This window comes from Erpetoichthys calabaricus, chromosome 6 (genome assembly GCF_900747795.2).
Source record: "Erpetoichthys calabaricus chromosome 6, fErpCal1.3, whole genome shotgun sequence".
In the NCBI taxonomy this organism is placed as follows: Eukaryota; Metazoa; Chordata; class Cladistia; order Polypteriformes; family Polypteridae; genus Erpetoichthys; species Erpetoichthys calabaricus.
The window spans coordinates 83,161,031-83,183,890 of NC_041399.2; the positions used below are offsets into that span (position 1 = coordinate 83,161,031).

Below are 22,860 nucleotides of genomic sequence, written 5' to 3' on the forward strand. Positions count from 1 at the left end.
TAAACCAATACTCATATATAAAAAGTCCAGTCTCTCTACTATTTACATTATTTCATGTAAAATGAGTTAAAAACAGTGAACTATGGTATTATCTTTATTATAGTTATTGGTTGGTTTTAAACAAGGACAAGTCATTTGTGCATTCATAACTGATCATGTGCATTTAATGAATTAATTGTTTCCTATTTCTCATGTAAAGCAAACAGTACTCCAAAACTGCTTCACTTTCCAATTGACAGATGATTGATGCCAATCAACGATGGAATGTTGATGAGGCTATTAAATGGGTTTTATCACTAGCTGAATTTAAACCTCTATGGATAGAAGAGCCAACTTCACCTGATGACATCCTTGGGCATGCTACCATTTCCAAGGTATTCATGGATATACTGAAAAAAATTACTACACATTGGGCTTCAGGCTAAACATTTTCTTCTTCTTCTTCCTTTGGCTGCTCCCTGAACCCTCATTCTTCTCCTCTCTAGAGCATGTATCAACCTCTCCAGGGTCTCCTCAACCTGCTCCCTACTCTCGCTACAGATCACAATGTTATCAGCAAACAACATTGTCCACGGGGACTGCTGTCTAATCTTGTCTATCAACCTGTCCATCACCATTGCAAATGAGAAAGGGCTCAGAGCCAATCCCTAATGTAATCCCACCTCCACGTTGAATGCATCTGTCACTTCCCTTGTACATATTTTGTATAACTCTTACATACTTCTCTGCCCCTTCCGACTTCCTCATACAATACCACAACTCCTCTCGTGGCACTCTGTCAGATGCTTTCTGCAGGTCCACAAAAACACAATGCAACTCCTTCTGGCCTTCTCTATACTTCTCCATCAGCACCCTCAGAGAAAACATCACATTTGTGGTGCTCTTTCCTGGTATGAAACCATACTGCTGTTCACTAATCATAACCTACCTTTTTAACCAAGCTTCCACTTCTATTTCCCATAACGGCATGCTGTGGCTCATCAATTTCATTCCCCTGTAGTTACTACAGCTCTGCACATTTCCCTTATTCTTAAAAATCAGTTCCAGTACACTTCTGTACACCTCAGGCATCCTTTAACTGTCTAAGATTCCATTAAACAATCTGGTTAAAAACTCCACTGCCATCTCTCCTAAACACCTCCATGCTTCATGCTTTACATAGCTGTCCTTGCTAATCTGTTGCACTTCCTGATTCACTATCACCACATCATCCAACCTTCTCTCTCTCTCATTCTCTTCAGCCTCTCAAAGTACTCTTTCCATCTGCTCAACACACACTCCTCGCTTGTGAGTATGTTTCCATCTTTATCCTTTATCACCCTAGCCTGCTGCATATCTTTCCAAGTTCGGTCCCTCTGTGTAGCCAATTGGTAAAGGTCCTTTTCTCCCTCCTTAGTGTCCAACCTCTCATACAACTCATACACCTTTTCTTTAGCCTTTGCCACCTCTCTCTTCACTCTTTCTGCATCTCTCTGACTATCCCACTTCTTATTCACCAACCTCTTCCTTGGCATACTCTCCTGTACTTCCCCAGGTTTCCTTTTCCTCCTTCCTCTGTCCAGATGTCATGCCAAGCCCCCTTCTTGCTGTCACCCTTACTACTTCGTACTGTAGTTGCCCAACTGTCTGGTAACTCTTCACTGCCACCCAGTGCCTGTCTTACCTCCTCCCTGAACTCAGCCTTGCAGCCTTCCTTTTTCAACTTCCACTACTTGATAGTTGGCCCTGCTTTCAAAATCTGTAGAATTGTTCACTTTGTTTGTCCCTAAGTCACATCTGAACTAAGACTCGGTTATTTTTCCCCACTGCATTTGGCTGCATTTTTTCGACTTCAGAAGGCATTACTAAACCAACAGCCACCACCATCTGTCAGAAATGATATTAAAAGATCCTGCAGTTGTAAAAATACTTGAACATTAAAACAGAACTAGAAGTATAGTATTTGACAAACCAAAAAAACTGTTTCATTTCAGTACTTGACTCTCAAAGGTTTATATATTTAACATAGATATGACAAGACATTTACCAGCTGCCTAGAAAGGAATTGTTAGTTTCTTAGGATAAATAAAAATGTTCAATTTTAATTATTGCTTGACAAGGCTACTTGGCCATGGCATCAACAAGTTTTAATAACTTTTAACTAAAGGAAATAATTTAGATTTTCATTAGCTAATGCAGATGAAAGGGGGTGTTTTCTTATATAGGGTTTTTTTTAACTAGTGATGTATTGAATGGTATGTCAGCTAGTGGGATTAAATGAGAACCCAAAACAAAGTAAATAAATGCATTCTGAGTAATGTGATCTCAGTACAAATAACCTTTTTTACATATAATATAGATCACTATTATCAGTCCTAAAGTTAGTTTTTTATTAAGTAAACTACTCCGTATATGGTATGAACTAAACATAGAATAACTATGTATCATTAAATAGTATGGTAAAATAAAGCACACATAAAACTTTTACATTTCAAAACCCTCCTAATAATGCTGTTACATTGAATTTGTTCCATGTTACTAATTTGCTTAGTGGACTATTTTGATAGGTTGGCATATTATAATATGTTTAGAAACAAACATGTCGGTTCAAGTTCAAGGTTAGTGGCATATTGTTTACAATGAAATTCTTACTTGCATGTCTGACCAATGTCTAGGCACACATGTTGTGAAAGAGATAAATGATACAAATGGGTAAGATTTCACTGCCTGTAGTACTAATGAAATCACACTTGCGATTAACAATAATCACTTTGTTTTCAGTCTGTATGGTTTTGTGGATAGGAGGTTTCTCTTGTAATCACCTGAAAACACAAATGACACCAGTTTTTGTTTGATATATCAACACCTAAAGGCTGGAAACTGCGCACTAGTTGGTCGTTCATGTTATTTTAAGACACAGTTGACAATGTTTTATTCACTTTGGAGCTATAATAATATGAATTTGAAAGTATGCTCTGGCACAAAACAGACAGCAGTTTAGCATTCCAAAACATAATTTGGTGCTTCACTTCCCAATGCTTTGCCTGTGAATTTAGCTAGTTGCCTGGAAATGGAACAGACTAATTATTAATTTTAACAAAAAACTGGGCTTTTGGGGCAAAATTGCAGTGTTTTTTGGCTAAACATAGGGGCATGCAATTATCTGAATACATTAGAGCCAATATTATACTGTATATCTAGAAATAACTTCCATAGTGTGTAAAAGGGATTCTGAAATTAAAAAAAACAAAATGTGTGTGTTTTTTTTGCCTCCAAGGAAACTTGAAATAAATATGTTGATGATTTTGTAGTATGGTAGTAATTGTCAAGAACAAAATTATTAAAATATATTTTGTGAGTTCAACTCAAAGAACTAAAGAGGTGTTTATACATTTCATTTAAACATTATTTGGTTAGGAAATACCAGTGTTTATAGTCAATAGGAAGTGCAGTTGAACTCGCTTGCATATAGCAGTATATGATGAACTTCATTTGAGCTTGTGCATTTTTTACATATGCATCTTGTCATTTTTAGGCATTGGCCCACTTAGGAATTGGAGTCGCCACTGGTGAACAGGTGAGTTGGATGTTAGACTTGCATGTTTTGTTTTGTAACATTAATATTTACACACATTAACTTTAATAAGTTTATTGCATGCAGTTGTGCTGTGTGATAGAGCCCAAAACAATACCACAGTATTCTGGAAAACTGCATTTTAAGTGAATAATCAATATTGTGTGCAGATCTGTAGTGCTGCTCACACAATTAACAGCTTAACTGGATAAATAATACTGCAGCTGCCAGCTATCCATATGTAAATATGTGTACATAAAATACACAACTGCATATGTGTCTAATGCTGGAAATCAATTTTTGGTTGCATTCATGCAGCTTAAACAGTTTTATCAGTGGTAAAGGCAAGGCTATTTTTTTATATAGAATAGCCAGAGGTACATAGGGCAAAAAGGATGCAGAAAAGAAAGCATCTATACAAAAATAGATATATTCCCTTTTTCCAAATCTTTTCATGCTTGTGTTGCTAAGTTCTCATTTTTTGTTAAAGATGTCTAGGGAAAAAACACATTCCTGAGAATTCTGGACTCTGGTGGATGGGTTTTTACAGGGACACTAAGGCTGTCAAATTAGCAAAAAAAACGATGTTTGAACATTTCAGTTAAAAATAAGTAAATATTTGAACTTATACAAACTTAGGTTTATAATTTTGGGCATTACATTTACTTTTTTATACCTTATTATTATGGTAACATCAAGAAAAAACATCAATATAAAAGAAGAAAAATCCTAGCAGTACTTGGAAACTGTTACATAATTCATGTTAAAATGTTTGTAGTACTCACCAGCTGAGTGCTACAACCAACTGAGTGCTGCAAATGGGATACATACAATATTGTCATAAGTGTGTCTTGCTTTGTTGAGGCTTGACGAGTGAAAAACAAAAAAGATGATAATAATGTACAGGAGTAAGTACAGTGCCGGAGTGTGTACCTCATAAGGATTTAAACTCCTTTTCGTGGCTGATTTATATACGTGCTGACAAGGACCAAAAGGAATAAGGATCAGTTAGTAAGAGCACCACACAGTGAAAATAGTTGGTGAAGTAAAAAGAGCAGAGATGTGGACTTATTATTTTGGAGGTGTCCGGAGGGCAGCAGCAGGGTAACAGTTTATATTGCGTCATTCAAAATAAAAAGCCAGTCGACACCTGTGGACTCAGAAAAGCAGCTCCTGGCTTATGGGATCATTACAGTATCAAGTCAGGGTTTGTACAATCTGCCTACTTTTTTGTTTCTCCTTTACAGTAATATTTTAGTAAAGGTAGCCCGAATATTTTAATTACACCTCATTGTTTTAGGCATTATGTGTCAAACCAGCAACCATCTAAGATGGAGACTAATTATGGGACACAGCATGTTGGCTCTTTAAAGTGGGGATTTTAAAGCATTGTAGTAAAAGGAAAATCTGAATTATGAAAGTTATTTTCCATTTGCTTTAATGAGGAGTTCTTTGCAGTAAACAGCAGTCAGGGATCTCAGGATTAAGAGTAAATGGGAGAGAATCAGATACAAAATGATGCTTTTAGGAAACCAGAAACATGTTTAGAAAAACTGCTCAGAGTACACTTGTACATCAAAGTGCAGACTAGAAAAAAAATGAAACTAATTTGTTATGAGGTGTCACTGAAAGTTTGGCTAATAAAGATAAGCTTACCATTCAAAGTAAAAAAAAAAAATTGCTGATAATGGAAGTGAAGTGCAAAAACACATCTGTAAAATACTGCAGCTTTGCATCGCACATCGGGAGTAACTTACAATACAATACAATACAATACAGTTTATTTTTGTATAGCCCAAAATCACACAGGAAGTGCCGCAATGGGCTTTAACAGGCCCTGCCTCTTGACAGCCCCCCAGCCTTGACTCTCTAAGAATGCCAAAATTAGTGTGGCTAAAATAAACAACCATTCTTTTACAATTGAATGTCAGCTTTTGCCTTTGAAAGACACCTTTTTAAAAAAAAAAAAAAAAAAAAAAAATTAGGATTATATTCAAATAGCGACATTTGATCTGACACCCCTAATGGACATGTTTAAAGGAAGCCACATTAATAAGAAAAACCCTTGGATTGTTCATCCTTTGAAAGTTAATCTTACAAAACATTGTTCTTTTAGAAATAATAAAACAGATTAACATCCATTATTTTCATCATATATAATGCATATACAGTATAGTATATATAGTATTTGATCATATACTGTATGTCATATATAAATAACTTAAACCAAGCTATAAGTTCTGTGATACTTTATTTGAGTTATAGTGGCTGTTTAGTTCAGAAAATAGTTTTTTTTTAATATGAGATATACTGTATAGCAGTGAGCAATTGGTTTAATCATGGTGTTATAACAAATAGTGTAATGTCATAAATTATGCAATATACTTGATGTAATTTACAGCTCTTAGTAAGTAATGTTATAGAACATTTGATAATGACACATGTTGAATACCATAATGGCTACTTACCCACTTAATGTGATAAATCTTTTTTCTTTCAGTGCCATAACAAAGTAATGTTTAAACAGCTGCTACAGGCAAAGGCAGTACAATTTGTCCAGATTGACAGCTGCAGGCTTGGTAGCGTCAATGAAAACATCTCTGTTCTGTTAATGGCAAATAAATTCAAAGGTAGGAGTGAAATAATATAACACCCAGTGCGTTTAGGTTAGTGTACTAATTTGGCCAATTTGATACGGAGAGTTAAGTGCTGTTTCCTGTGTGCCTTTTCCAGTTCCTGTCTGCCCCCATGCTGGAGGAGTTGGGCTTTGTGAGCTTGTACAGCATCTTATTCTGTTTGATTACATAACTGTATCTGGAAGCCTAGAAAACCGGTTAGTAAATCATATATTGTACCCAAACTTAATGGCGGTTGGAGGGGGAATATGAGTACCCTTTAAATCGTATTTTTCAAAATCTAAAATATTAAAATAGTTTATAAAAAGTAACTCGTGGAAGGCAGATCAAGTGTGCAGGGTAGTCTTGTTGAAGCTCAATGTATAATATACACATCAGGAGACAACCATGTATGTATTTTGCTTAAAGCTGGATGGGAACAATTAGATGGTTCACTGAGTGTCACATTTCTAGACCAATCCAACACCTTATGAAGGTGATACTTAAAGTAAGGGCATTGATTTTCAACTACAAAGATCAGATGTGCTCTCATTAACCTGCTCCAACAGAGAGCAATCTTCTGTTAAGAGTGATCCGTCTACAGCAGTGTTTCCCAACCTCGGTCCTATGGCCCCCCTGTGACTGCAGGTTTTTGTTCCAACCAGATTCCTAATCAGTGACAACACCTGATAGCACTGATCTCATTTAATTAGCTGGTATTATTTTTCATTTATTCTACATCCAGAAAAGCACAGCAGCATGATTTTTACATTTATAAGACATTTAGAAATATTTCTGCTTTTGCTATAGATTTAAATGCTTAACTCTCTTTTGTTGATTTCATTATATTTTGCCCTTTCTCTGTGCAGTTTTCCCTTTCATTGTATCAAATTAATAACAATTAAAAATGAGCAGAGCAGACACGCTGACAAACAACACTGAATAATCAAAGGCTGCAACTACTTTAGCATTAGACCCACTAATTAGTAAATAATGGATTAATTAAACAATCAGTACACCTAGAAAAGTAGAATGAGAAATCAAGATGAAGATATTGTTAAAAATGTAAAAAAATACATTATTCCCATATAACTGCTTGGTACATTTTAATATATATATATATATATATATATATATATATATATATATATATATATATATATATATATATATATATATATATATTTTACCAAACTTAGTTTTCTAATTTCTATATTGTTCCCAAAACACAGAACCTGTGAAATAACACGTCACTTAATTAGCCAAGGTGTCCAATTAAAAACAGAACCTGGTTGGAATAAAAACCTGCAGCCACAGGTGGGCCACAGGACCAAGGTTAGGAAACACTGGTCTACAGTCAAAAAGTCCCCTTAAAAAACATTATTAGACATACTAATGTGTTATGTGTACAGAGAGCAAAATGCACATTTAAAAAAAATATATAACCTGTTTTAAAAATTAACCTATTGCAAAGGAAAAACCTTTCTACTGTATAGCATCAAATTGTACATTGGCATAGTGCCAGCCTTATAACGATAGTGTAGGAGTCAATATAGTCTTGAAAGAACTGGCAGCTATAGTCATGAAAATATGAACTGTAAAATATGCATTTGAAGTAAGCATAAAACTTCATCAAAAGGACTGCCGTTAAGAGGGCTGATAATGAAACAACACAGGATCAACATCCACCTTCCGACTGCACAGCTAAACAAATAACTAAAGTAATTTAACATTACTGTCTAATTAGAAATACAAATATGCCATGACAGAATAACTGCAGTGTTTTAACACATTGTATACCCATAGACCACAATGCTTATCTAAACTGTATTTGCTGTTGCTATTTCATATAGTGACGCACTGGTTGAATTGACAGAAAGATTTCATAGCAAACAGAGGGACTTTTGAAACATGTGGAGCTCAGTAGCTAAGGTGGTGTACATGTTTGTGTATCTGTCTGTCCCCACTATTTCAGTGCTCAGTACAGTGATTATGCAAATTGATTATTAAGCTTCAGTTACCTTGGCTTGGCTAATGAGTTCTTGAATTGCTAACAGCAATTTAAGCTTTTCATTTTCTCTTAGTGTTAAGTCTTTTGTTCAGTATCTTTTTCTCTGTTACTGAAAAACCACAGCACAATTTAAAAAGCAAAGAGTGGAGGAATTTCAGGTGGGTGTTTTAGGAAGAAGTCTAGTGGATGAAGCTTTTTCAACGCAGGATTTCACCGTTTTTCACTACACACTTTTAAATGGGTTAGTCCCAGATGTGTTTTCTCATCTAAGAATCATGTCTTGCCCTTCCCTGTGGAGAAGGGTGCCAGTTGAGTGGTCAAAGAATAACACGACAGGATTAAATTAAATGGAATTCTTTTCCTCCCTTGCAGGTGCTTCAAAAATACATTGCTCAAAAAATTAAGGGAACACTTAAATCACACATCAGATCTCAAAGAACAAAATATTCTAGTGGAAAATCTTTACTGAGTAATACTCTGTAATTCATTGAGAACAAAATGATGTAACAATGGTCAGTCGACCCCAAAATCACCAACACTTGGAGGGCTGTATTCAACATCACAATGAAAATCAAAGTCAAAAATTGAAATCCCAGGCTAATCCTACTTGTGTTAATTTCATTACGGCAACTCATAATGAGACTTCATAGTGAATGTGGTGCCCATCTGCCCATATGTACTCCTGACAACGTCTGGGCATGGTCCTGCTGAGACTGCAGATGTTGTCCTGGGGGATCTCCTCCCAGACCTGAATCAGAGCATCAGTGAGCTCCTGGACAGTCTGAGGCGCTACTTGGCTGTATCAGATGCACCGATACATAACGTTCCACAGAATCTCGGTTGGATTCAGGTATGGAGAATGTGAGGGCCAATCAGTGGCATCAGTGCCTTAGTTATTCAGGAACTGCCTACACACTCTGGCCACATGAGGCCGGGCATTGTCCTGCACCAGGAGGAACCCTGGGCCCACTGCACCAAGATAAAGTCAGACAGTGTTAGGATTTCATCCCGATACCTACCAGTAGTCAAGGTACCATTGCCTATCACAATGGGGTCAGTGTGACCCTCCAAAGATATGCCTCCCCAGACCATCAGTAACCCACCACCAAACCGGTCATGATGGATGAAGTTGCAGGCTACATAACATTTACCATGGCATCTCCAGACTCTCTGTCTGTCACATGTGATTAGTGTGAACCTGCTCTCATCTGTGAAGAGAAACAGGCACCATTGGCAGAGATGCCAACTGTGGTATTTTCTGGTGGATGCCAATCGAGCTGCACAGTGAGGAGCTATGAGCACAGATCCCACTAGAGGCCGTTGGGCCCTCATGCCACTCATATGGAGTCTGTTTCTGACAGTCTGGTCAGACACATGCACACCAGTAGCCAGCTGGAGGTCACTTTGTATGGCTCTGGTAGTGCTCATCCTGTTCCACCTCACACAAAGGAGCAGATACCGCGCTTGCTGCTGGGTTGATGCCCTCCTATGGCCCTGTCCAGCTCTCCTTGTGCAACGACCCATATACTGGTATCTCCTCCATGCTCTTGAGACTGTGCTGGGAGATACAGCTAACCTTCTTGCAATGACAAGTATGGATGTGCCATCCTGGAGAAGCTGGACTACCTGTGCAACCTGAATCGGCTGCAGGTAACACCTCATGCTACCAGTAGTGACAAAGACACTAGAAAAACGCAAAAGTAGAGGAGAATCATGCAAGAAGGATAAGGAAAGAGCAATTGTCTTTGACCACCACCATTCCCTTTTACGGGGTTGTCTTTGCTGTTGCCTCTCCAGTGCACCTGTTGTCATTTTCTTCTGCACCAGGGCAGGCGAAGATGATTCACAATTGCTAATGCTTCCTAACTAGACAGATTGATATCCCTGAAGCTTAATTTATTTGATGTTAGACTATGATGTTTTAAGTGTTCCCATAATTTTTTGAGCAATGTATAGCACATGAAACCTCAATACTTATTTTTTATTTTGCCTTTGTTTTAGATAATGTGTCAAGTCAGCAGGTACCAAAAGACACCGGCTGGTTGAGGATGCCTACATGGTACTGAAAGTGCTCTTTAAATGATTTATTTTAAATCTGTTATTATAATAAAAGGAACATCACGAATATGACAGATATTTTCCATTATGTTTAATGAGAAAGAAAACCAGCTTTTGTTTGCGATAATGAATTCCTAATAGTTTTAATATAAAACAACATCAAATCAGGGATCTCTGGTTCAAGAGTGAAACAGAGCCGGATCAGAGGCAAAATTTATTTTTAGGGTTCTGGAGACAATTTGTTTCCAGTACATAATATAACCAAAAAGTAGAACAATGCAATAGGAAAATTTGTCCATTTTCTAAATGACAATACATACTAATTAAAAATTGTAAGAAACACTGACTTGTGCTAGTGGTGCACAAAACAAATGCAAAGCACAGAAGATTTGTCAGCATTTGCCTTCCAATAAGAATTTTTTCATACAGATTTGAATTATATTTAAATAATGATTTTCATTCTGACAGCCCTAATACTTACTGAAAATCCATTCAGGAAAAGCTACAAAACATAAATAAAGACTGATAATCATAATAATAAGGCTGACCCTGACTTGACTTGATCCTTTGCTTTTCAGTCTAATAGATGAAGGATTTCTTTTATGATTTAGTTTTCATAGTTGTGTGTATATATATATTTCTCCGTTTATTGATACTTTGTGGACATTTGTTATATTTTGCTTGTGGTTTTTGTTCTGTCTGTCTTTTATTGTTTGCGTTACAGTGGCACAGTGGTTAGCAGACATTCCAGTTCAGAGAATTCACAAGCGCTGAAGGCATTTCATCTGCTCTAGAGCTTTCACAATGTCTCAGAGAAAACAACTTTCGGGACATCTTCTCAAATGCAGACATCACTTTCAGGCTTTACCTGGCATTACTTGTCACAATTGCAAGTTATGAGTAATCTTTTTCCATGCTCAGGCTAGTGAAGAGTAAGCTCACAGCCACAACGGGACATGAAAGACTGAATCATTTGACTCTGATTTCAAATGAGAGTGACTCAGTTTTGGAAACTGCATATTAGTGATCTGATCAAGGGATTAGCTGCAAAGATATCCAGAAAAGTACAATTTTAAAAAGCAAACATTTGTCTGTGTTAATATGCAGTGGTCATTGCACTATTTGATATTCTTGTTTTTGTAGGCATTTGCATATGTTTCTATAGATGGGTTTTCAAACCTGGGTTTATGATGGTTACTTGTCATCTGTGTAGCAATGGCTAATTAAAGATATAAGCTTTGATACAGCATACTGTATCTCACATAATCTTAGAGAGTAAGCCCATAATTTTTTGTGGTGTTTAGATTTTTGATGTTCATTTTAAAGCTAAGACTCTGTAGTAGTCATTTACGTCATCTCTGAGACCTAGAAGTTCATGTACACTTAACACTACACTATTTTGTGTAGGTAGGACCATAAAAATACCTCAAGCCCTGGGTTTTCAACCATTCTTAATCTAGCCCTGCATATTACCATATTTAGTCATAAGAATTTGAAAATGAAAAATAAAAAAAAGGCATATCAAACACAAATCACAAAACATCCTCTGAAGTCATTGATATGTTAATGAATGTTACACATTTTTCTATAGCTTTCAAAAACTAAGAACAGTAAAACAACCAAACAAATCAGTTATTTTTAGTTTATTAAGAACTGATAGAACAGTACCTATGCAGTCAACTGGAAAGTATTGAAAGTGACAGTGACTCAGATCCAACACCTACGTGTCCTTTTATTCATCTCTCTGGGAACACAGTGAATGTACAAGTTGTACATAAACCTTTCCTTTCACATTTGTTGGCCAGGACATTGGTGAGCTCATATTATGCTACTCCAAGGGTGACATATGCCTGAAAATATGGTTTAGAAAACTCTTCAGCAGGTGATTGAATATAGAAAATAATTTGAATAAATTTTTGTGTTTGTTGCAGGATGTGTGAATATGTGGATCATTTACATGAGCATTTTAAAAGCCCAGTGATCATCAAAGATGCACACTATATACCACCACAGGTATTCAGCTTTATTTGACTTTGCAAATAGTTAAGTTTAAACTAAAGCCTTGATTTTTTTTCTTTTCAGTAGAAATTCTGTATATTAATGATATTGAATGAACAGATGAACTAATTATTGTTTAATTTTTAAGTATATTTTTGTTTCAGAACATTTCAAGGAAGTTAGATCCAGGTTTGGGCAGCATGGTGGTATAGTATAGTAGTCCATGCTTCTGCCTCATAGTAGGGGCAGCGTGGCAGCCCTGGGTAGAGAAAGAATCGGTGGCCCCTTCACACGCCAATGTCAATATGGTATCTTAAGCACGGTGGATGGCCACATCCGTTGCGGACACTGCATAGCCACCTCATGCTCATGACACGCTTCTATATGCGCGTGTCCGTAACTTGAAAACCAAGTGGCAGCCCATGATATTCTCATTACGGCAGAACGTTATAATACTACATACAGCTTACTGTTCCGACTCGAGCGACATTAGTAAATACAGTGTACTAATTAACAAGAAACACAATGTTTTTCGGCCACATTGCCGTCAGCTGTGTCGTTATTTTCTCTTTCTGTTTTATATTCAATACATATTGGCGTGGTGGCCCCTACTCATAGCTCCAAAGTCTGTGTGTGGAATTTGTACATTCTTAAGTTGTTTTTAAGTTTACAGAGTACCGTGAAAATCTTACCTGTATGTGCTAATATGGAACATGTCGCCATGCTCATATATGTGGGTTTTCCTCTCACATCTGAAAGATGTGTTTGTTAGTTTAATTGGTAACAGTATATTGGCCTGTGTGAGTAAATTTGGGTGCATAAGTGAGTATGACCTGTAGTGAAATAGCACCTAATCCACAAATCATTCTTACTTTGTGCTAGATACTGCCATGCTAGGCTCTAGCTGTTTACAAAGCTAAATTGGATGAAGCTTGTGTGGGGAATGAATTGATTCTTTAATGTAGTACCCAGTAATTAATTTTGAAAATAAATTTGTAATCAATTTGTTTTCAAAACCTACATGATTAGTTTAATTTAATGGGAAGGCAGTCAACTTTAAAATAATTAGTGGAATTACACGTTTGTCAAACCTAATAGGTTGTATCAAACACTAACCTAAAACCTGTGCCTCATTAGTATGATGTTACTCTTATTTATTTATTTTAGTTAATGAGAGAAGATGGTCATGTGCGGAAAGATGGTGGCCCAGTGGCTAGCACTCTAGTGTACCTGGATTATCTCCCAGTATATTCATTGTGTATTTAAAGAGAGCAGGTTGCTGTGTGAGTTTTCCTTTAATTTTCTAAATACTTTCCACATCCAAGATTAATTTTACACTTTAACCAACTAAGGGGTGTGTATGAGTGCCCCATCCATTCTTTGTTCCTGCTTTGTGTCCAGTGCAGCTGATGTGGATGCCTGTTTCTTCTAACTCTGAATTACACTTATTGGGTTAATCAGACTAAGGAAAGGAATAGATGATGATTTGGATATCTTCTGACACTCATACAAAAGCTGGTTAATACTGTCACTAATGACATATCTAAAGACTTAAAGTTGGGAGCTAGTGTTAAATTTAAATGATGTTATCCTGATTTTCTTTAAAATAGATATCTGAGCATAGTAGGAACCCTTCAGTATTTTACTTCTTAAAACAAATTTATGAAACAAACAGTATTTCACTTCCAGTGAAAATTATGTCTTTGACACAAGAAGAAAGAAGTTTTTATTCTGTCTGGAAGCATTTTTATGCATAAGTTTGACATATTTTTGTCTTTCATTTAGTTTTTAAATAAACAGCTGCTGTTAAAAAAATATCACCAGATTCTACCTTTACTGCCACATATACACACTTTTTTGAGCCATCAGATGTGCGTTGTATTTGTTCTGGGAAGAGGACACCCATTGTGCCAATTTTCAGTTTTATAGTTTGTAGGGGAAGCAGAAACTTGGAGATCCACAATACATGAGGTATGTAAGTCCCCATCTGTAAGATTGAAGAAACGGCAAATAGGCAATTGCTAAGTAACACCTGGGAGTGTGCGGTGCGGCCAACTTTTTGTGTACTGACGTTTCCTGCAGATAAGACACAGTAATGGGTTTGATGGTGCGTTTTGGCTTGTGTTTGTGGGGAAAATATGAGAGCATGTCACATTTAAAAAAAAAACAAAAAAACAAATGCGTTTCTCCTTGGCAATTTTACCATGAGTTATGAATAGAATTTATTTAATTGAGTGCTGCCAATAACCTGCATTACACAGCTACTGAAAAAAACTACAGGTAAACAAATGTGAATGAGGCTTTAGGGAGAACTCTTCCCTGTTTTCCACTCCAAAAAAACAATAAAGCCCTCCTAAAAAGCTCTTTATAGTGGGTTTCGCAATTGCAGAATCACCAGTGAAACTACTTTTAGAGTCAGTTTTACAAAATTATATGTAAATCAAAACTTATCCGTTTCAGTGTTATATTATACAGTAAATGTGACTCTGTAGCTGTAAGTAGTCATGACAACAAAATAACCAAATATTGTCATAAAACAACAAGACTAAATGTAATGTGTACAAAACAATAATTAAAGTAATTGAAGATAACTGCAGTCTCTTGAGTGAATAAATTTCACAATGTGTCATATCAAACTTCTATATTAGACAGTCGCATTTCCAATTTATTCTTATTTTCCTAAAATACGACAGTTGCCAGTTAGTTAAGAGTTGTTTAAGTTAAGCTGACATCCCTGAATCTCTGTTCGCTACTTTTTTGATGCTGTTAGTAACTAGCTGCATGGAGAGTTAGAGTCTGTCCACTTTGACAATGATAGATAATTATCTGTAAGAGCAATGTGGGCTTCCTTCCATTATCAAGTCCAGTTAATTAAGTATAGAGTTGCAGAGGCTGGAGAATTGGATGCAAGGCAGGAACCAAACCTAGATGGGGTGCCATTTCAATGCAGCACACTCACACTCAACTATGGCAGGCCAGTTTAGAACTGCTAGTTAAATTAACATACATGTCTTTTGAATGTGGGAGGAAAATAGGAACACAACGTAACCCATGTAGACTTCATGATAAAGTGCAAACTCTTCAAATATAGTGACCAGGCCAAGGTTCAAAATCAGGATTCTGGAGCTGTAAAGCAACCATCATGCTAGCTCAAAAATGTTTCGGTAATTATTAGGACTGTAACCGTACATGTATTTGTACTGAACCGTCACTGTATGGGCGCTACAGTTCAGTACATACAGTCAGTCATACAGAGAATATGCGGTGAAAGTGCAAAGATTGATTAACGTAATGCTGAATCTAATTTATAAGTGTGAGTTCCACATGGAAACCTTAAAACTGTAAGCCCTTAGCAAGTTTAGCCACAATCTGATTGCCGTCTCATGAAATCAGTCATACTATGGTGAGTGTAAATGCTACAGATGATCTGGAAGACCCACCTGCTATTCTTAAATTAGCTCTGTGGGACCATTTTGGGTTCCCAGTGAATTACAATAGCAATGGAGAGCAAGCAGTAGGTTGGATAAGGACTGTGTGTTTGCATTGTTTAGCAGTTGTAGGGCATTTGCGCGGAAACATGTCAGCACATATTCAGCGGCATCACCCAGATGTTCCAGTCACTGGAGCTAGGCAAAAAAAACCAATCTAACTACTGATCCCCACTTTTTAAGCAGCCTCTAAATGCGACTGCAGACAGAACCAAAATAATTACAGAAACAGTTGGTACAGTGATCCCCTGCAATATCAGCATTCGCGCCTCCGCTACATTGCTGATTTATTATTATTATTATTATTACTAAGGGGCTTCGTTCGCCCACCCCTGGGTTTGGTTTACCACATAAACAATTTAAAGAGATTATTTTCATGGGAATTGTAACATATGCATTATTTTAATTTTTACTTTAAACTTTTGTAAAAACAATATTTTTCCTTTATTACCTGCCCTGGGCGTGGTTAAATCTCTTTCTCGCAGGACTTATAATGCTGCTCGCGTTGTGAATGAAGGGTCTGAACACACGCTAAAGAGATGCGATCGGTTCAGCTGCTGTCTTGCTGCTGCTGCTGGCCAGCTGTGTGTTCTGCTGCTAGTGTTCTGAAGGGGGGGGACTGTCTCATGGGTTTGGCTTCCTAAGGTTGTAATGTCTAGTCTCGCGTGTCGTCAAAGTGTCTCTCCGAGATGATCTGGCCTCGATTGCTTCGCTTAACCCCCCCGGAGGTACGCTATGCTCCTGCCACTTCGCGTCTCTTCCATTCACGTTGTTGGGGGGGGGGGGGGGGGTTGAGCTGAACACATGCTAAGGAGAAGCGGACGGATCAGCTACTGGCTTTGTGCTGCTTCTGCCGAGATGTGTGTTCTGCTTATCGCTCTGCATGTTTGTAATTTAAAAGCCTATACAGCAGCTGTCCTTCTGTCTCACTGCCGTGTCTTGCGTGAAGTTAAAATGTCTCTCGCGCGATGTCAAATTGTCTTCAGAAAAGATCACTCCTTGTCTTCCTGGTCTCCCTTCCAAGATTTTTTTTTTATAATAGAGAGATGTTACTCAGATCCTTAGCCCGACATCCACATAAGTTTTTACATGTGTTTAAAGTGAGTGGGAGGGGTATTTTAAGGATTAAACTACAAAAAAAAAAAACCCTTTATTTATATGGTCTTTCTATATTGCAGATTTTCACCCATCGCTGATGGGTCTGGAACATAACTTCCGCAATAGGCGGGGGATCACTATTTTAATTTCATAAGCTATGCAGCAATATGCAGTGGTAGAAGACCCCAGCTTCAGGTATTTATTAAAAGTGCTTGAGCCTCTTTGCAACATTCCATCCCGTGAGCACATAAGCCAGCCAGTGTTCCCTGCACTTTTCTGTCATACACGAGCAGTGATTGATCATGAGTTGTTCGCTGCACCCAGGAAGCATCATCTTTCATGCTACTATTGAAAGCTGTCTGACAGTGACTGCCCAATTTATCAACTCTGAGTGGGAATGAAAAATTCAGTTCTTCAAATATGTCCTGTGTATGAACAGCAAACTAGCAATCACCTACAGTAGCTGAGAAGCTACAAGAGGCAGTAGTAGAGTGGAAACTACAAAGGCCTAGAACCTTGATCAAAGTAACCACAGACAATGCGAAAAACATTGTCAATGCCATCAGTGAAGCAGGACTGGGTCCACATATAGGATGCTTTGCCCATACTTTAAACATAGCATACAAGAAGCAGTGGCAGTTAACCAGGTATCTCAACTTCTGCGAAAAATCAGAAGAGCTGTTTTCTTTTTTTCATTGAAGCACAATGGCAGCTTATATTTTTGCCTGACTATACCTGCAATCTCAATAACTCTCTGCTATTTAAGGGTGTTTTCTTTTAAACACACAAGATGTTTCAGTTTGTAACTTATTTCCTTTTGTGTTTTATCCAGCCATACATAAAAATATATATGCAAGAATGTGTGTTATGCGTTTACTGCTTAAACACTACAGGCTGTAGGGGTTGGTGGATGGTAACATTTACTGCTTTTGAATTTTTTGTTGCCTAAATCTTCTTGTACTGAACCATGATGTCCAAACCGTAGTGTGAACCAAACTGTTACACTACTAGTAATTATGTTTTAACCATATCTTTATATGTTTTTTGTTTGGAGAGTGAAGTGACACACATTGTTTTGTGAAACATGTTATGAATTTTGTGAATAATTGGATTCCTGATAATTAGTTTTACTTATACTATTATGAATAAATTTTTATTACTGTCCACTTGTGACACTCTCTGCTATGCTTGTAACATTCCTATCTCAGGTGCATATCTTATCTGCGTGTCTGTTATGTGCTTGTGGTCTCTGGCAGATTGGGGATGAGAAGTAAGTGTGCAAAGCATAATACTATATATTCCTTCCTCAGTAATAATGCAATTACATCCTTCAAACACACACACACACACGCACAGAGAAAGATGACACACAACAAATATCCAAAACAAACATAGGAATTACTGTTATAATGAGCCTAATTAAATATTTGTGGATCTACTTAACTCCAGCTAAAACACTATACATACACACACACACAAATACATTCATATACAGTACTGTGCAAAAATTTTAGGCAGGTGTGAAAAAATGGTGTAAACAACGAATGCTTTCAGAAATATAAATAATGATTGCTTATTGTTATCAATTTACAAAACGCAAAGTGAGCGAACAAAAGAAAAATCTAAATCAAATCAATATTTGGTGTTACTACCTTTTGCCTTCAAACCAGCATCAATTCTTATAGGTACACTTGCACAAAGTCAGGGAGTTTGTAGGATTATAGTCAGGTGTATGATCAACCAATTATACCAAACAGGTGCTAATGATCATCAATGTCACACATAGGTTGAAACACAGTCATTAACTGAAACAGTAACAGCTGTGTAGGAGGCTTAAAACTGGTGAGGAACAGCCAAACTCTGCTACCAAGGTGAGGTTGTGGAAGACCGTTTCATGTCATGGCAAGATTGAGCACAACAACAAGAGACAAGGTAGTTATACTGCATCAGCAAGGTCTCTCCCAGACAAAGATTTCAAAGCAGACTGGGGTTTCAAGATGTGCTGTTCAAGCTCTTTTGAAGAAGCACAAAGAAACGGGCAACGTTGAGGATCGTAGACGCAGTGGTCGGCCAAGGAAACTTAGTGCAGCAGATGAAAGACACATCAAGCTTATTACCCTTCGAAATCGGAAGATGTCCAGCAGTGCCATCAGCTCAGAACTGGCAGAAACCGGTGGGACCCAGGTACACCCATCTACTGTCCGGAGAAGTCTGGCCAGAAGTGGTCTTCATGGAAGAGCTGCAGCCAAAAAGCCATACCTCCGACATGGAAACAAGGCCAAGCGACTCAAGTATGCACAAAAACATAGGAACTGGGGTGCAGAAAAATGGCAGCAAGTGCTCTGGACTTATGAGTCAAAATTTGAAATATTTGGTTGTACCAGAAGGCAGTTTGTTCGTCGAAGGGCTGGAGAGCAGTACAATAATGAGTGTCTGCAGGCAACAGTGAAACATGGTGGAGGTTCCTTGAACGTTTGGGGCTGCATTTCTGCAAATGGAGTTGGAGATTTGGTCAAGATTAATGGTGTTCTCAATGCTGAGATATACAGGCAGATACTTATCCATCATGCAATACCATCAAGGAGGCGTATGATTGGCCCCAAATTTATTCTGCAGCAGGACAACGACCCCAAACATACAGCCAAAGTCATTAAGAAGTATCTTCAGCGTAAAAAAGAACAAGAAGTCCTGGAAGTGATGGTATGGCCCCCCACAGAGCCCTGATCTCAACATCATTGAGTGTGTCTGGGATTACATGAAGAGACAGAAGGATATGAGGAAGCCTACATCCACAGAAGATCTGTGGTTAGCTCTCCAAGATGTTTGGAACAACCTACCAGCCGAGTTCCTTCAAAAACTGTGTGCAGGTGTACCAAGAAGAATTGATGCTGTTTTGAAGGCAAAGGGTGGTCACACCAAATATTGATTTGATTTAGATTTCTCTTTTGTTCATTCACAGCATTTTGTTGATTGATGAAAATAAATGATTAACACTTCCATTTTTGAAAGCATTCTTTGTTTACAGCATTTTTTCACACCTGCCTAAGCTTTTGCACAGTACTGTATACAGTATATACCAGTAACGGTGCACTGCACGATAACATGCATTGAATACACTTGAGCATTCATAGTTTTCATACTCTTTCTCTACTAGGGGGCTCTGCCCCCTGCTCGCTTCGCTCGCCAACCCCTGGTGTTGGGAATGACAAAGAGCGTGATGTATGAATGAGATATAGAATAGTGTGACGGTGTAGATGATGCAAATAGAAAGCAAACAATAAAGTGTGTGGCACAGTGTAAAGGTTTATTTGAAAATTTCTTTGTACACGTCGTTTAAGTGTAAAAGGTAATTCCAGCTCAGAACTTGTAAGGTAAATGAAGATGGTTATTGTTGTGATCAGAGTCAAGTTTGTCAGAGCTTAGAAAGAGTTGTGTCTCTCCAGGAAGTAATGGAATGACTTGGGTATTTATGTTTTGCACATTAATATTTTTTTTTGACCTAATATAGTGCGTTGTGTTAAAAGGGGCATTTGGTCTAATGAGATTGCTGTTTCAAATCTCTCTGTAACTAAGTTGTCGCAGATAAAGGCTTGAGGAATTGTAATAATATGTGGGTGAAGTCCATCTGTATTGGTGAGTGTACCATCTGTCAGTTGTAATAAGTAATTGTTATGATTTGGTTCTGGACATCGTATCTTTTTTACTAACTGTATCTTTTGAAAGCAATGCCAATTGTCTGCGTATTTTAAAGTGCACTGAACAATAGCTGAGTGCATGGCATCTGGAAGAATAGCTAAGCACTGTCTAAAATCTCCTCCTAATAAAAGTACCTTTCATCCAAATCGAATATTATTATTCATAAACGTTTGTAGAAGTTTATGAATGGTGTTGAGTAAGTGACTTAATGCCATTGTACATTCATCAATAATTAACATTTTTGCAAGACGGATGTCACGTGCAGTGCCACCGTTAATGTTCATAGTGGATACCGATTTGTAGGATCTAATGCAGTTGATAAAGATTTCACTTTCAGGTACATCGTTAGTTAGAATCTTTTGTAGATATTCAGTATATGAATGTAAAGAAGGCAGTCTAATTTGACCCTTTTGACAACAACGTGTAAATGTATTACTTGTATTGCCAGTTGTTTCTTCAGGGAAGTGAACTGAATGACAATGATTGCAAATGACATTCATTAATCCGAATGAATTTTCCTTGTGTATGTTTTGCTTGTGCCGTTTGAGAGGCGCGTTGTTGCATGTGTAGTATTTGGGACGTGTTGTTTTGGAGCTGTAATCGATTTGCCTGTGCTGTGTGAGAAGCCTGTTGTAGCCTTCCTTGCCGTTAACGTATGTCTGAGACGGGAGGTGTTTCGTTTTGAATCCGTGACTGTTGCGATGCAGCACTTTGATTGATAGCTTGCGTCATGTGGATCTAGGATGTAGATTTGTGCATATTTGTGTTGTTGATTTGTTTCAGGTTGTAATTTTCCAATGCGATGCAGTGCAAATGAACTATTGTAGGATCTAATGCAGTTCATAAAGTTTTTACTTTTAGGTACATCGTTAGTTAGAAGCTTTAGTTGAGCTTTGCGTTTTTGGAGTCGAGACATTTTTTCTTTTAGAAATATGGATAAGTAATAAGGAGTATTGCACTCACTGTTAATATGGAGCCTTTTCTGCGGTTGAACGGTTAATAGTGCCTTATTGTAATGAGATCCACCTATGCTGCATAGCCGTCTATTTTGTTGTTTCTTTCGTGTTCGTGTGTTTGTTCCTGTTATCCTTTCCTTTTCGTTTTGTACCCGTGACCGTGTATTCATGACTTGTTTCTTTCTCAGCATGCGAAATATGGATAAGTAATAAGGAGGATCGCAGTCACTGTTAATATGTTTCCTTTTCTGCAGTTGAACGGTTAATAGTGCTTTATTGTAAGGAGATCCACCTATGCTGACACCTATGCTGTCTAGTGTGAAGGTGTTGACGTTCACTTTAGAATATGTGTCTTTGGGTGTCACTTCTTATGGATGTGTGTGTGGGGGGGGGGGGGTGAGGATTGTTGTTGCGCGAGCGTCTTCTTTCTTTTTGTGTCCCTGTGTCTTGTTGAATCCCCCTCTTTGTGTGTGTCCCGTCCCTTGCTTGTAGGGTCTGTGGGGGGGGTTTTGTGTTCTTTTTTTTGTGTTCCATGGGCCTTGTTGAATCCCCCTCTTGGTGTGTGTCCCATCCGGTGCCTGTGGGGGGGGGGGGGGTTGCCTTGCTGTTGTGCGCGAGCCTCTTTTTTTTTTTTTTTTTGGGTCTAGTTTCGTGTGCAATGTGTTTCGTGCTTTGCCGGCGTTTGACTACTTTTTTATGTGCCTTTTCCTTTTTTCGGTGCTCGTTGCGCGTCATTTCTCCTTTTTTGTCTTTTTTCTGTGCTCACTCCTTTTTTCTGTGGTCTTGTCCGTCTCTCGCGGCCCCTCATCCGCCTCTCGCGGCCTCTTTTGTCCCCCTCTCGCGGCTCCTCATCCGCCTCTCGCGGACTCTTTTTGCGCCTGCGCAGTACGTCTTTTTGCAGCTACGGCCCATGGCCGGATGTGCCTGCGTCCATCATCCGGTTTAGCATTCTCGGTTAGTAATATGGATACGTTATCATTCATTTGCTCAGAGGTTGATGCGCTTGCTGCTTCCTGAGCAGCTCTTCTTTTCTCCACTCTAGTGGCCCGCTTCTTCTCTTCTTTCGTTGGCATCTATGAAAAGGTAGAGAAAGTGATGGCGAAGGTGGTAGGGATGAGAATGGCGCCCGTACGCATGCGCCTCACCAGCTGCGAGAGTTGATTCTACAATAAAATAAAAAGAGGAATAACCTTGGAGGTTAATCATCACCCCGAACTCAGATAGTAGACATCACACAGTATGTGTGTACCAAATTTCAGGTCAATAGTTCAAACGGTTTGCGAGCTACAGGCAATTTAAAATCCTGGACAGACAAACGAACAGTCACGGTAGCATATTAAGTAAGAAGATATTTATACACCTGTGTATGTATATACTGTATAATATA

General features: G+C 38.0%; 1 protein-coding gene across 4 annotated transcripts in view; it reads left to right on the forward strand.

Annotated features, from left to right (window-relative positions):
* Nucleotides 1–22,860, forward strand: part of enosf1 (enolase superfamily member 1) — a 44,815-nt gene that overhangs the window by 20,848 nt on the left and 1,107 nt on the right. For 3 of the 4 annotated variants that reach the window (XM_051928883.1, XM_051928881.1, XM_028803774.2), the window contains 5 exons: nt 240–374; nt 3,515–3,556; nt 6,054–6,183; nt 6,287–6,386; nt 12,169–12,250. In XM_051928883.1, the coding sequence (XP_051784843.1) occupies nt 240–374; nt 3,515–3,556; nt 6,054–6,183; nt 6,287–6,386; nt 12,169–12,250 (489 nt within the window). The remainder of the gene's footprint in view (nt 1–239; nt 375–3,514; nt 3,557–6,053; nt 6,184–6,286; nt 6,387–12,168; nt 12,251–22,860) is intronic. The other variant, XM_051928882.1, reaches the window with a different exon arrangement.